General features: G+C 44.4%; 1 protein-coding gene across 1 annotated transcript in view; it reads left to right on the forward strand.

Annotated features, from left to right (window-relative positions):
- The first annotated feature begins 4,888 nt into the window (after positions 1-4,888).
- MAP1B (microtubule associated protein 1B) overlaps positions 4,889-14,477 on the forward strand; it is a 74,666-nt gene continuing 65,077 nt past the window's right edge. Inside the window, exons 1-2 of the mRNA XM_055791441.1 lie at positions 4,889-5,344; positions 10,055-10,156. Coding sequence (XP_055647416.1) covers positions 4,963-5,344; positions 10,055-10,156 — 484 coding nt within the window. The 5' untranslated portion in view covers positions 4,889-4,962. The remainder of the gene's footprint in view (positions 5,345-10,054; positions 10,157-14,477) is intronic.

Raw genomic sequence — 14,477 nt, forward strand, 5'->3', positions numbered from 1 at the left:
TCTGTGCTGCTGCTGCTGTTTTAATTATATATCCAGCTTTGCAGTACAATAGGTATCATTGCTTTCAACGTTTTTATTATCATTTATTGCTGAATTTTAAGTGTCATCCTATTTAGTAAACAGGATCTAATTACTTAAAACTGCTCTATTTGGTCTCCAACAGTGGAGAAGCAGTATTTTTATTTTCATGCAAAACTATGTGGTTTTTTCATTGCAAATATTGGGGTAAGTTTATTAAAAATCATTAATTTCTAATTTGTCTTTTTTTAATAGTGAAGAAGAAATATTTTACATCAAGTTAAATAAAGTATTTTTCTTTTTTTACTTTAGTTCTTTTTCCACTGAACAAAAAGAGGGAAATTACTCTGATTAAAAAAAAATTTAAAAATTAACTTTTTCCATTGGGAACTAAAGCAAAATGTTACTTGGTGTTATTTTTCTCTCACTTCAAAAGAGAAAGTTGAAAGTGAGAGAAAATGTTATTTTTAGAAGCAATAGTGTTGTTTTCCCGACTTTTTTTTTTTTAGTATTTAACTCCCCCTTTTCTGTAGAGAAAGTGGGAGGAGTAGAAAACAGCTGAAATACCGACCAAAATGGATACTTCACCACAAGCAAATAAAAACTGTCTTTCTTTTGCTGTTTAAAAAGTAATCATTAAAGTTGAAGTAACTGAATTTAGAATACTTGATATTAACATCAGACTAGTAATTTTTATTTTGCATGTAGTTAAGCATAAAGCTTGCCATCTAAAAAAGTAAAGTACTTCCCCTCTTAAACAGTCTCTCCTGGGGTTCAAGTCCTGAGTGTTCACTCAGGTACAGCTCTCCCTGGTGCCCCGACCTTTGCCATAGCATTGCTGCAGGAGAAGCTCCTGCAGCAGTACCAGCCTGAGGACGTAAGGGGTAGGAATGCCACCCTGCCTAAAAAAATGGAGGAAGGCAAGAGGAGTTGTCCTTATGGTCCACACGGCTAGGTTCTTGTAGGGACGTGCAGGGTTCCTGACTAATCATGGCCAGTGACTGTAGGATGGTCCATCTGCTCATCTGGGGTCAAGGCGATGTGCTAACTGTCCCTCTGTGCCTGTGCTGCATCTGTGTGCTCTGCTGAGCTGCCCTAAAGCAGCAATGCATGGAGGAGATGCTGGGAGGTAAAGGCTGGACCATGTGGGGATGGTGGAGCTGCCAACTATGGGAAAATCGGGAGTCTGGGATCACACAGAGGGGAGTGGGTGTACTCAGAGTGACAGTAGGTCACATCAGGAAGGCATCAGGTAAGGTACAAGATGTTATGGGTATTATCTGCTGTAATATTGGTGCCATATTCTTGACTTCATCATGCATCAGGAGACACTTTTTCACTGTGAGGGTGACAGAGCACTGGCACAGCTTGCCCAGAGAGGTGGTGGAGATCCATGGAGATGCTCAAACCCGACAACACAGCTCTCAGCAACCTACTGTAGGTGGCCCTGCTTGAGCAGGGAGATTAGACAAGGTGACCTCCAGAGGTCCCTTCCAACTTCAGCTGTTTGTGATTCTGCCACCTCTGGCATAGGCTGGCAAAGTTTCATCTCTGAAATACATTAGGCCCTACTACCTCTCTTTATGGAAACCCACCCACTTCAGGAACCTGCTTCATAACACGTTGTGCAGTCCTCAGACTGACATTTCTCTCAGTGAAGGCAGCTTTCTGAACCACTTCACTTTCAGTAAAGTTCTTAAATTGGTCTGAAGTAATACACAAGGGTATGTATTTCTTTTATGCTAGGGGTGACATTTGCCTTGGACAAAGAGACAGCCTAAGGGTTTGTGCATCACTGAAACCTCATTTAAAACTTGAAGATAGGACTTGAACGAAACCTAAATATTAGTGAGTAATAAATGGCACACACTACAAGAAGTATGTTCTAGTTTTAGACTTGAAGCACTTTATTTAAAACTGGCTGGTTACTTTAAAAAATACCAGATCTGCAAGAAAAACACAGCTTTACATGTAATGTTTGACTATACTCAATTGGGGGACACCAGTCTGGTACTGAACACACTGAAGGAAAAAAACAAACCACAACAAACAAAAGCCAGACAGCAGCAGGTATCAATCACTGTCTTTTTAAAATAGCAAGACATACTCCATAGTCCACATGAGGTTTGCAGTTTCTTCTGATGAAGTGTCATATCTATGTGATTTAGCTGCAGCTAGGAAGCTGGTATTGCTTTCAAACAGCGACGGTCATATGACACTGAGTCAGCTCTACACAGCACATCTCCACATTTCACCCAGCAGCAGATATGTTGATATGCTCCATATTGCAGAATATAAATGGGTTTCCAGGTAGGGAAAGATGATGACAAACAAAACTACCTGAGTCAGATACCGACAGAGCAAGTCACAGTGTGAACCCCTACCATGCAACGGGGAACCTGCAGTTTCCTCAGAGACACATCCAGGAGGTTAAAGCATCTTTTCTTGTCTAACTTTCATCTCAGATGAAGTGGCACATGCTTGTGAATAGATGAGGGCAGAGGTCTGCACCCCTTGAAGAGTTTAGCACAAGACCATTTTCTCCCAAAGGCACCCTCTTGTCCTTAGGGTTTTAATGTGTGACCCATCTCCCATCACAAGATAGTTTGACTGTAACAGTTCACCTCTTATCATACTGTGTTGTAGTTGCATATTATTCTACAGCACAATATAAAATAGAGGACTACCTCAGCAGGCTATTTCAAATGTATCTGTACTACCTATCTGGTTTTAAGCATTTTCTTCTCTGATACAATACATTCTTTTAACTTCTTACTTTTCAAATTCACAGGCATTCTTCCAGCTATGTATGTCTTCATTTTTTCTCAAAATAAGGAAGTGCTAAAAAGCACATACAATGCATTTTGTGTACTGGTGTGCATTTCTCAGACTAGTGCATTTAACCTGCTGCGCTTGTGAGGCAAGTAATTGTTTGATGTCCAGGGACCACTACCAGTCTGTTCTGCAACCAGTTAGCCCTTTCCATGTTCCAGAAACCAGCTGCTCTTTTTGGCGATTGACATAAAGGCACACCCCAAAGCTATGGACTGCAGTGGTAGAAGCTAGAAGCTGGCTTTCTCCAGTAAGCACCATGTGGCAAGACTTGAGGGTATCTATAATTAGAATAGATTATTAGGGTGGGGGTGATATAGGACATGGCCACAGGGGAGTGGATGTTATTTCTAGGTAGGCATCTATCTTACCCCATGCAAACTGCCAGGATCAGCAAGGAAATGTCAAAGTCACAGCTGGGCTTAGATGAATCGGGCTACCCAAACAGCAACACTCTGTACCTATGAATACCTCACAAACTTTAGAAGAACTGCTGCTAGTTCTTCTGCGCCTATGCCATTGCATTTGGTCTATCAGCAGTGTGAGATCTAGTGAAGTATGAGCACTGTTGCTCTTCACCACTGCGTCATCTCAGTCGCCTGACATGGCTGCAAAAATGCTTGTCTGTACTCTACAACCTTCAGGCTAATGGCAGCTCAGGAAAATAGTCTACTTTGAATGCAACACCCAAATGTATCCCACCATATCAGCCAAGGCTCTCAGCGCTGAATTTATGCAGAGGAACTAGTCACACTAAAACCACTAGGTGCTACACGCAGATACAACCCTATGGACCAGCACCTACAACAGTGTTTCCATCTTTGTGGGTTTGTCTCGGCAAGTAAGACAACTCAGTGACCACCTGAAATACATGTCAACTAGACTGAGTCCAGTGTGCCCTTGAACAAAGTACATATTCTGAGAAAACAGGACTGATGTATCGTTCGTCCAGGCAAGTACACTGTGTTTCTGAGCAGCAGGCAGTGCATTTGAGCAGTCGATACTGGAAGGACCTGCACACAGAGAAGGGTCTTCTCAGTCAGGGTCCAGAGGTTATCTTAAAAACCAGGCTATAAAAGTTCATATTATCTCCTAGGTCACAGTGAGATTTCTCTTACATCACTTGAGCCATATAAACATTTACACTATAGCCATACACAAGCTTAGTGTAAACCAGTGCTTTGCTTCTATCAGTAAAGTGAGAAGAACATCTCAGAGAGGCTGATTTATCTGATTGCTTTATCCTACTTTAGGAGAGGGTAAGACACTTAGAAGGTGACTGAGTTTGTCTCTTGAGTAGGTGTCAGTGAATATCAGGAAGCAGATGTCTAACTTTTAGGTGGAGAGGAATGAAACCTTTGCTTTTGTATCTGTAGGTGTTTTCTGACACCACTGTTCCCTGGGATTGCTTAAGCCTGGTCAAAATTAGTTACTCAAAGCCCTTTGAACTTCTGGAGCCTTAAGAGTATGGATTTCAGCAGCTTGTCCAAACCCAGTGCTTTTTGTATGTTAAGTCATATAACCATGGGCCTTGAATGCACGCAGAAAGGCTATTTCATGGAGTGAACTGCTTTCAAACGAAAAAAGGTAGCAAGACTACTTAGATTGCTCGTTGTGTGCATGTGGGAAGTATGACTCAAATTTTGCTGCAGTGCTACAGCAAGATGCAGGAGATGGGACCCATGCCTTGGACCTGGAACTGCTTTTTCATCTGGTAGTGTCAGGGGTGTAGCTGGAGCCCCGACGCCAGCTTCCCCAGGTGAGCTCCCCAGGTCTGCCGGGGGGCGGCGGGGCATCACCTGCGGCTCCTCACTGCCGTGCTTCAAGGCTGGGACCCCCGGGGGGCCCTGGGGAGCCGAGGCAGCAGGGCCAGGGCCAGAGCCGCGCAGCCCCGGCGGGGTGGCGCCCCGGAAGGCGCACGGGGCGCGGGATGCCCGGGGTGCGCGGGATGCACCGGGGGCGCGGGCTGGGGGGCAGGGCGGCCCGGGGGTTCGAGCCGGGCCCGGGGCGCACCCCTGGGCGTCCCCTCGGGGCGTTGTTCGCCCCCCCGCGTCCTTCCTGCTTCCGGGGGCCGCCGCGGGGAGGATTTGCCGCAGATGACATCAGCTGTGGATGCTGGAAACGCGGCGGCGGCGGCGCGGGGATGCGCCGGCTCCCCCCCTTCCCCCTCCTCCTTGCCAGGACCCTGCCCTGCACCGTCTCCGTATAAAAGCGCCGCCGCCGCCCGCCCGCCGTCACTCCCTGCCCGCCGCCTGCAGAGACAGTGCCGAGTGGCCCTTTCTCCTGCCAGCGCCCCGGAGCCGCGGGGCGGAGGCGATGGCCACCGTCGTGGTGGAAGTGGACTCGGAGCCCTCCTGCAGCATCCCCAACCCCACCTCCCCCTCGCCCAGCCTCTCGCACCGCTTCCTGGACAGCAAGTTTTACCTCCTGGTGGTCATCGGCGAGCTGGTGACCGAGGAGCACCTGCGGCGGGCCATCGCCAACATCGAGCGAGGTGAGGCGGCGGGGAGCGGGCACGCCGCGGGCACCCCCGCCGGCGCCTTCCCCCTCCTCGGACGCGGCGGCGCTCGGCCCCCCACGCCCCCTCCCCGCGGACACACGCCCCGCGCAGGGCACGGGCACACGAGTCGCCAGGTCGCGGTCTCCGGCTCGTTACCCGCCAGGGTCCCGCCGCAGCCCCCCGCCCCATCCTTCCCCGGGAGGGCGCGGGCGCTGCGGAGCGACGGCCGCGGGGCCGGGCCGCGCTGCCGCCGGCGCAGGGAGCCGCAGCGTGCTGGTCACCCGCGGATCCGCCCGGCTGCGAGACCCACGCCCGCCATCGCCGGGGCGGGGGCCGCGGTGGGAGCCCGCCGTGCCGCCCCGCCGCGCCGTCAGCCCGGAGACACCGGCGGGTGGGCGTGGCGCAGTCCGCACTGCGGTCTCTATGGCAGCCCGGAGCGGACAAAGGGCGGCCGCGGCGCCGGCGGCAGGCGGGGATGGGGATGGGCTGGGGCTGCGGGGCGGCTGCTCCCGCAACCCCCGGCCCCCCCGCCAGGCCGAACCGGCGGGGCTCGGGGCGTGTTCCTCCGCGGCGCGGAGCGCAGCCCGCCTTTGTGTCCAACTTCGGGCGGTGAGACTTCTCTCTCGGCTGCAGAGCGGTGCGGGACCCAACCCTTTTGCGCGCATATACGTGTATTTCAATAAAGAAAAACCGCATGGGTAGCACGGCTCGTACCTGCGTGCTCGCTCGCCCTCATCATTGTCCCGCTGCGGGCTGCTTTGGTTCGCTGTTTATTTGTCCTTTTCTTAAAGCGGCGATACGGGCAGGTATCACAAGTGAAATGACAGCGTCGTAAGTTCTCGATGTGTTTTCTGGTACAATAGACCGCAGTGTACGTGCAGAGGAGAGAAAAAGCCCCGTTGCAGTAATAGTGGTGTGAAGCACAAAGAAAATTGTTGCCGGACCATATAGTTTGTTAAACTCAATTGATACCTGTTTTTGTAACATATATTTTTGATCTGGGCTGGTGAAAGCAGAGATTTCAGAAACCTGCCATTGTTAGAGGGGAAGAGACCCTGGAATGGGGAATCGGCAGCAGCCTTGTCATGTAGGTGTGGTTCAGCGGTCCAGCTAGGACTTCGTTTGTCTCTATTGTTGCTTTCTTAGGCATTGTTGCCCTAGTTGGCTGTTTCTCTTGGTTCTTTTTCTTGCCTGTTTGTGGCAAAGGGCAGCCTTATCACAGCTAACCAGCTTCGCCATGACCTGTTCATCTTTATTGCTACCATTGTCTCCTAGGGAGAACTACTGAGGCAGATGCTTTGTCATTCAGAGCCTCTTCAGCATTGCATGTCCCTAATTCTATCTAGGTTTTGGTTGTGTCAGAAGTGAATTGGCTGCATTTTAATTATCTTATTAAAAATTATAAAGCAAATGGATAAAACTTCTGCCTTCAAGACAGCTGATGTCATCCTTCATCTGAAGAAATGCTCCTCAGTCTCTTCTTGAAGCTTCTATTGTACAGTTGCTGCTGCATAGCTCAGTTGCTGCTACCTCCTGCCACTAAGTACAACACCCACTTATAGTTTTGCATATTCAGAGGGATCGCTTTGGCCTTTCTGTTTGTTTTGGATTAGAAGTCACCTTGCTGCTCCTGGTGTCAGATGATCTGCTTGAGATTTTGCCTGCTAGGAAAAAAAAACTTGATCAAATTTTTGAAGTACACAGTTCTGGATAAGTACACTGGGAGTCTGAAGCTCTATTTGCATGAGGCTAATAGGGGCTTCACCAAAGCACTCTCTCTTTTTGCAAAAGGTGTGCTGTAGTCTGGAAAAACCTGCTGCTTTCAACATTTATTCTCAACAGAGCCTTAAATGCATTTTGGGTTCTTGATAACTGCCTCAGTGTCTTTCTGGTACATCTGGTACATCTCCTGAGTAACGTCACTGAAAAGTGTGGATTCATGCGCCAAACTGCAGAGCAACGTGTCAAAGAAAACATCTGCTGATAACACATCAGTGGCGTGATGCTACGCAACCTGGTGGAATGCAGAGTCATTTCTTAATATATCATGAAGAGGGAATGGCGTGGAGAGGTGCATTTTCATTAATTACGTTTGGGATGTGACTTTGCTACAGAGGCAATCCTGCAACCCACTATCCACCAAGAAAGAAGAGGGGATGAAGAAAAAGCTTCAAGATTTTTCCACTGATTCAGCAGATGCTACTGGGTGTGCCCTGCCTGCTGTCTGATTAGTTCTGTGTTACTGGCATTTCACTCTTAAGACTGCATAAAGAAGGAATAGCTCCAGTTCAGCCACGCTGCCAGGAGTTACATCCATGCTGTTAATGATCTACGTCATTGGATTGACCTTGGATTTTAGTTCCAGATTTACCTGTGTTCTACCCAAACCTGATTTGGCTATTTAATGTATTTAATACGTTACGCTACTTCATAATGTACATGCATAATTTTTGCATCCAGACTGCTGAATCATGTAGCTGCAGATTTGCAATATTCTATCCAAATTCCAGCTTCACAGCTTTAGCAGCTTCTGGGGCAGCTGTGTGTATGGGAAGTCTGGGCTTTTTTTTTTTTTTTCTTCTCGGACATTGCCAGGCTCAGGAGTCTTGACTACACATAGTCAGAATCTTAACCCCACAACAAATTTGGATTAATGACAAAACCAGCTAGGGATAATGGACAGACCTGATCACCAGCATTGCTGAATCATAGTCCCTATTGCTTAACTGACCTCCAGAAAGCTTTGGAGTCTCCCCACACAAGTTTTCTGCCAGAGGCCAGCAAACTGTTTATCTTCCAGCTTCTTGAAGTTCAGTGCTCATTCATTCAATGTACTTCATCTTTGTGATCAATGTCAGTTTACTAGTCATAGTTTTCATATGTTCTGTACATATGTCTTATTTTATCATCTTTACTTTCTTGCTCTCAAATATTCCAACACCTGGAAAACATTAAAGCCTGCTGAGCTGTATTTGTCTGCCAAAACTACGCCCCAAAAATGCACCATATGGCCAAGAGATTTTTGGGAAATGAAAATGAGTCTTGTGGAAGAGCCTCTCTGCTGATGCCTCTGAACAACGATGCATCAGTCAGGAAGTGGAGGTGGTGGGTTATAGCTCAGTTATCTTTCTCTTGAGTGGTTATGAAACACACAGAGAATACTGTGTTTCCAAATTTATTTAGAATTTCAAGTGGCAACTACTTAATAGCTGGTAGCATATCCCAATATTAAGCATGCTCCTACTTGGATTGAGATGCTGACAAGGCAAAGCCCTGAATTGTGACTGAAGAGGCTTCAAGCTTTTGAAATGCTTATGTTCATATTTGCATGGAGAACCTACCCAGAGCTGCAATGGGGAGTGGCACTGTGGATCTGGCTTCTTTGCTCTTCCTGCTCTTTTTTCTCCTCATCCTTCACCCCTACAATATGGCTTCTGCCAGCACAAGTCCTGACATTTCTTTTGCCTTGAAAGAGAATGTGGCATGGGAGGTAGCATTGACACTAATGTTCACAGCCTGAAACCCTGATGGAGTTACCAACAGGAGTGTTGATGCTAGTCTCACGGTGAGAGGTTGGCCACACACCTCTTGAGGCATCTCCTCACCAAACCCCAAAGTGATTTAACTGAACAATTTCATGCAGAGGGATGGTCAGGCCCATAGGGAGGGCCGCCAGACACTTCCTCACCTGTAGTCCCTTCTGTGTTTGCCAGCTAACTTGTTTAATGATGCCCCTTTAGGAAGAAAAATCTCTGTGATGTTGGTGTTCAAAATTGCAGCAGTACCTGGACTTACCTGTAGTGCAACTGCCTGCTCATTATTTTCCAAAATTAGAAGATTTTCCAGAACAATCTCAAAATAAGAAAATCATAGAAAAATGTTAAGCATGTTCTCCCATTATTTATTTTTTTCTTTAGCCATCAAAATCTTATGGAAAGAAACTATACATTTGTCTTTTGGCTGCAATGACATTTTTTTTCCTGGTCAGATTTCAATCCTTAAGAATGTATTTTGGAATAATACTACTTTTTTATCGTATGTGTCAAGTCTCGCACTTTCTAAGTAGCTGGGGAAAAACAGTAGGGAGTAGAGATGTGCCGTTTAGTTTTAAAAAGAGAAAAGATCAAGCATAGCATTTTTAAATCTCAAAACTAGAATTTTGATACTTCATAAATAAAAGATCACTTAAATTTTAATTTTAAATATGTGATGCTTCAAAGCTTTTGAATGAAGAAGTCAGCCATTTAATACTTTGAATTCAAATATTAATTTGCAACATGCTAGGTGATGCTGTCTTTTTTTCCTCAGGACAAGTAGGGTCCGGCAATGTGATTAGAGTGTCCTTGACATGACTCACTCTTTAGGTTTTGTAAACCAGTGAATTGCTATTCTAAAGTCAATTCAGGGATATCAGTAGCTTCTTCTAATGTGGCTACTGGGACATGGGACCAGCAGTCCTAAAGCTGGGGCCCTAAAGGATGATCACTTTTTGGAAAGGCAAATTTCCTCTTGCTTGTAACTGATTCCTGTCTAGAGTGCTCCTTTTGAACGCTCAGCACTTAATGGCTGTGTGCCTTGAAGGGAAGAGAGGCTGGATTTGGAATTTAGAAATGTATGCAAATAGCTTGTATGCAAATGGGGAAATAGTTAAAACTTTCAGTGCTCATGTATCAAGCTAGATGTGTTTCATATTTTGAATTTTAGGAATCCGATCATGGGACACAAACCTGATTGAATGCAACTTGGATCAAGAACTGAAACTTTTTGTCTCTCGCCATTCAGCTAGATTCTCTCCTGAAGTTCGAGGTGAGTTTTTTGGAAGTGTTTGACAAAGTTTGAGGGTTTTTTTTTTCTTTTGTTTAAGAGCAGAATTAATAAACATACTCAGGGACTATATGGCCTGCTTTCATTTGTGATTCTTGACAATGAATATTTTTTTCCTTTATTTAAAATATGACTTGAAAAATTACAATTTGTTTTAACTTTCTCACAACTTTAAAATAATCAGCCTTTTAAGTTAGCTTCATATATATCACCATGATTACTTTTGTAGAAGGTGCTAGTTTTAGGGCCACATTAAAGTTAAGTAAAGCTCACTTTTTGACTGAACAGTTCACGTTACGTAGCACCTATGTGGTAGTCCCAGAGACTAAAGCTTATTGTGGTAGGGAGAGCACATACAAAACAAATAACCTGAATGGTTAACTCTGCAGTTCGATAGAGCCGGGAATGGTGTCACGGCTGTTGTGCAAGTGTGGCTTAATCCCTATACTTCTTCCCAGAGGGCTTGGACTTTATTCTTTCTTGGTATGAAAAGTTGAGGGTTGGAGGGTCTACCTTGACTCACAGGAACTGTGTTTGGCTTGTATGAGTAAATTAAAAGTTTGCAGGTCTTGTAAGACTAAACCTCTTGGGCTGCCTTCTCTTCAAGCCTGTCCTTCCTTTGGAGGATTCGTACAATAAAGCAAAACAAAACAAAAGGTCCTATTTTGTGAAGTGTAAAATTTCATTTTCTTCTGGTTGCATGGGAATCAAGTGTTTGGTAAGTTTTCTAACATCTTATTACTGTGCCAAATGCTGAGTAAGCATGGGTGCAATTAATCACCATTTCCATGTGAAAATATATAACATTCTGAAAGGAGTGGAGGTTGCTTTCATTGGTGAGATCATTGTGGCCATGTGCATGTTGACTAGTACAACCTAGGACTGACAAGGGTTATAAATTCCAGCTTCAGGAGCATCTCTTAAGTGTGGTGAAAAAGGGCTATGAAATTTGTGTCATGCTACTAGATCACATTCCTGGGATCAGTTGCTATGCACTGTTGACAAAGACCACCTGATGTCTTGTTAGCATGACAGCATTGACCTGATGGTTTCAAATGATGTACCAAAATGTCTTGTGTAACTAATTATTCTGTAGGTAGGTTATAGCAGTTCTTACTATACTTCCCTGTATCTATAGAGACTAAAACATTGCCAGAATTAAGGAAGAAAAAAAAATATCTATGATTCTTTCACTGGTTTGAAAACCAGCCAAACCAGTACAACAATATTCAGAGTGAAGATTTAGAGTCAAGGCATATAGTTCCAAATTTACATGGAAGCAAACTGAGACCTAGAATACATCTCTTTCATTTCAGTTTAAATGCATGACACCAATTCATTTTCTCAGTGATCCTGGTTGCTTTGGTTTACAGAGAGGGTGTTCTCATAAGTGAAATCAGCAGAATTTATCTTTAAGGGAATGCAAGATGCAGTGCATCCCATTTATAACATGGATGTGTTTACTTTAAAACTTCAGTGAGAAAAAAGATCCTGCACTACTTTAACAAAAATGTTCCAGCATGTCTAATATTTTTTGCTGTTTCATTTAGATGATGCGTCATGATACCATTGCATGAATAAAGCAAATACTCTGCTTTCATATGATAAATAAAATAAGGTTATGCACCCCTTTTCTCAACAGAAGGATTATAGAATCCTCCAAGAATTTTTCTCTAGGAATTGTATTTTTAGTTGATTTTTTTTTCTTGTCTAGACTTGCCTATTTAGTCTGTCGTTTTGTTGAATTACAGCTTAATTGCATGTGACTGGAATTCATCAGCATCTCTATGACAAGCAGTAATGAATGAGTTTTTCACCACTGCTCAAACTTTAAACAATAAACTGCGAAAATCTATGTTGAAAGAGCATTAAGGGAGCTTGAAACTTGAATAAAGGGAACATCCAGGAATAAAGTGAGTCCTCTTGACCAGTTTCTTGTCTAAAATTTTGTGGGGAAGCCCATTGGCACCTCCAGAATCCCACTGCATGGATCAGAGGATCATTAATTTTAGTTTCTCTGGTTCTCTGATGTTGAATCTGCATGAGGCTTCTTAGTATACTCTACTGTTTGGTAGGGAGAAGGGGTTTTTGTTGCCATTTGTTGATAAAATTTTAGAATGTTTGATTTCTGTTACAACACCCAAATGCTGAATTTTGAGTGTTTAACTAGTGAAATGGTCAACGTTCATACTGAAGAGTTGATTGTAAGTACATAGTCCCTTATGATTGCAAACTCAGAAATTTTGTGGAATGTGGGTAACTAGGTGACCTTTTGTCCAAGGAAGGTATTCATCCAGGGTGATGGGGTAGTCTGTGGGCTGTAGTTAAACAGCCTGGTTTTCAGTCCTTTGAGACTGAGCTCTCTGTGTGACTCGCACATAGGGACAGTTTACTCTTGAGGAAGGGTAGAGTCATCTGCACAGCTCCTAGTGTAGCCAGGTCTGACTACTGACTGAAGCCTGTTTGACTATAATGTTTAATTATGGTAATTGCAATGCCAGCTCAGTACATGCTTGTATGCTTCTCAAAGCAGCTTGAGGATATGCACAGCAGCAATGTGAAAGGTAGGACTCTTTCTCAAAAGGAAGCTTGGAGGAAATGGGGCCAGCTCTGTCCCCACGCCATATGCCTGCAATCTCAAAGGAGAGACATGCGAGAGAATATGTCTGTCAAAGCATTCATGTGTTTTCACTTGAGGAATTTGACGTCTAATCCTTCTCCCTGTGTAGTGAATAGCAGTGTACATATTGATACTGCAGGGAGCATGACCAGATCCAACGCTCTTTTTGTGCTCTTTTCAAGGGAATGGATTGTCACAGTGGTATTTGTGCGTGGTATGTTCAGCTGCTGGGCAATTTATGGATGATTTATGATTCCTGAAAAATAGAATTCAGATTGGAAATGCCAGCAGATCTTTTCTGATGCTTGTAAAGAATCTGAGTTAGCAGACTCCCTAATAATACCAATCTCGCAGAGATGTTGTCAGGTGCTGGTGAAAAATGAGTAACAGAGCTTATTGAGTGGTTGCCAAGACAACAGGCAACATGACTTAAAATAGGTGCTCCAGTGGTTGCCTTTGTTTTCTCTGTCATATACTGACAACTTCCATTGTAAGTTAACATCACAAGGACAAAAAAATCAAATAATAAATTGTTAACATGTACATGCTGAAAAAGGAACTGTGTATCTGGTAGTGAGGCAGAGCAAGTGGAAAGTCTTGGAAAGTGCTCTGTGGAAATTGCTGTACCTACCAATCTTCACTTAAGTATAAAAAAAAAGTTGCAGCTTCACAAAAGGGCAATTAATGGGATTTGGGGTGTGGGAGAGTGAAGCCATTGAAGGCCCTTCTGCAAGTGTTTCACTGGGGACATTTGACTGTCCCATTGGTGTGTATTTAAACCCTTGTCTAAATGAAGTCTGTTTTATTGAAATGGCTCTTCAGCAGCTAGTCACTCCTAACCTTCCAAGAAACGCTGCTCAAGCAACACACTGTGGCTACTTTGTCCTGTTAAGAAGAATGTGTACCTGTGGAAGACATGTTCCCTATCTGAGGAGTGCCGGGAGGTCTCCTGTTGCTCCTAAGTCAGCAGACACTTCCTTATCTGTGTCCCAGACTATTTTTGCAAGCCTGCCTGTGGCCACCTCAGCAAAGTGCAAGACATGTTCAGTGTCCCCTTGGCAGCCACCTGCATCAGCAGTTTGCTTGCCTCCTTCAGGCTTACTAAAGGTCATTGTTCTCCAAAACTGTCATTACCCCAAAAAGCCTTAAGAGCTTCCATCTGAAAGCTACCATTTCAAAAGTTACTGTTTGGGACTAGTATCCTGTGGAGAATTTTTAATCTGGAAATTTTAGTCATCAGTGCCCACAGCTCTATGCTTCACCAAAGTGGTCTGTAGTCCCATTGCCTTTGTTAAAGCAGATCTAAACCCAGTTAATATCACACCTAGTAGCTTGCAGTATGAACTCATGGAGTTGCTGATAAAATCCTGAAGAGCATGGGTTTAGTGCTGTTTTACTGAAAACTGCAGTTCATCACAATTTGTCAAGTAAGAGGACACAGGCACTTGAGCAAAACCTATCAATTAAAATGAAAGAAAAAGAGCCAAGAAGTCAAGACCAGATTTCTCAACTCAGAGCAGCATCACTAAGTGCTGAAGAATTAATTTTGCTTAGAATCTTGAGTACCCTGGTATGCACATTTAGGGACTTCCTATAAATATGATTCTTCAGCTATTAGAGACCGTAGTAGCTGGAACAGCTATTGCGTGGAGTCATTTTAGCTTATTATATGTTTGGTGAGGT

Source organism: Falco peregrinus, chromosome Z (assembly GCF_023634155.1).
Source record: "Falco peregrinus isolate bFalPer1 chromosome Z, bFalPer1.pri, whole genome shotgun sequence".
Taxonomy (NCBI): Eukaryota; Metazoa; Chordata; class Aves; order Falconiformes; family Falconidae; genus Falco; species Falco peregrinus.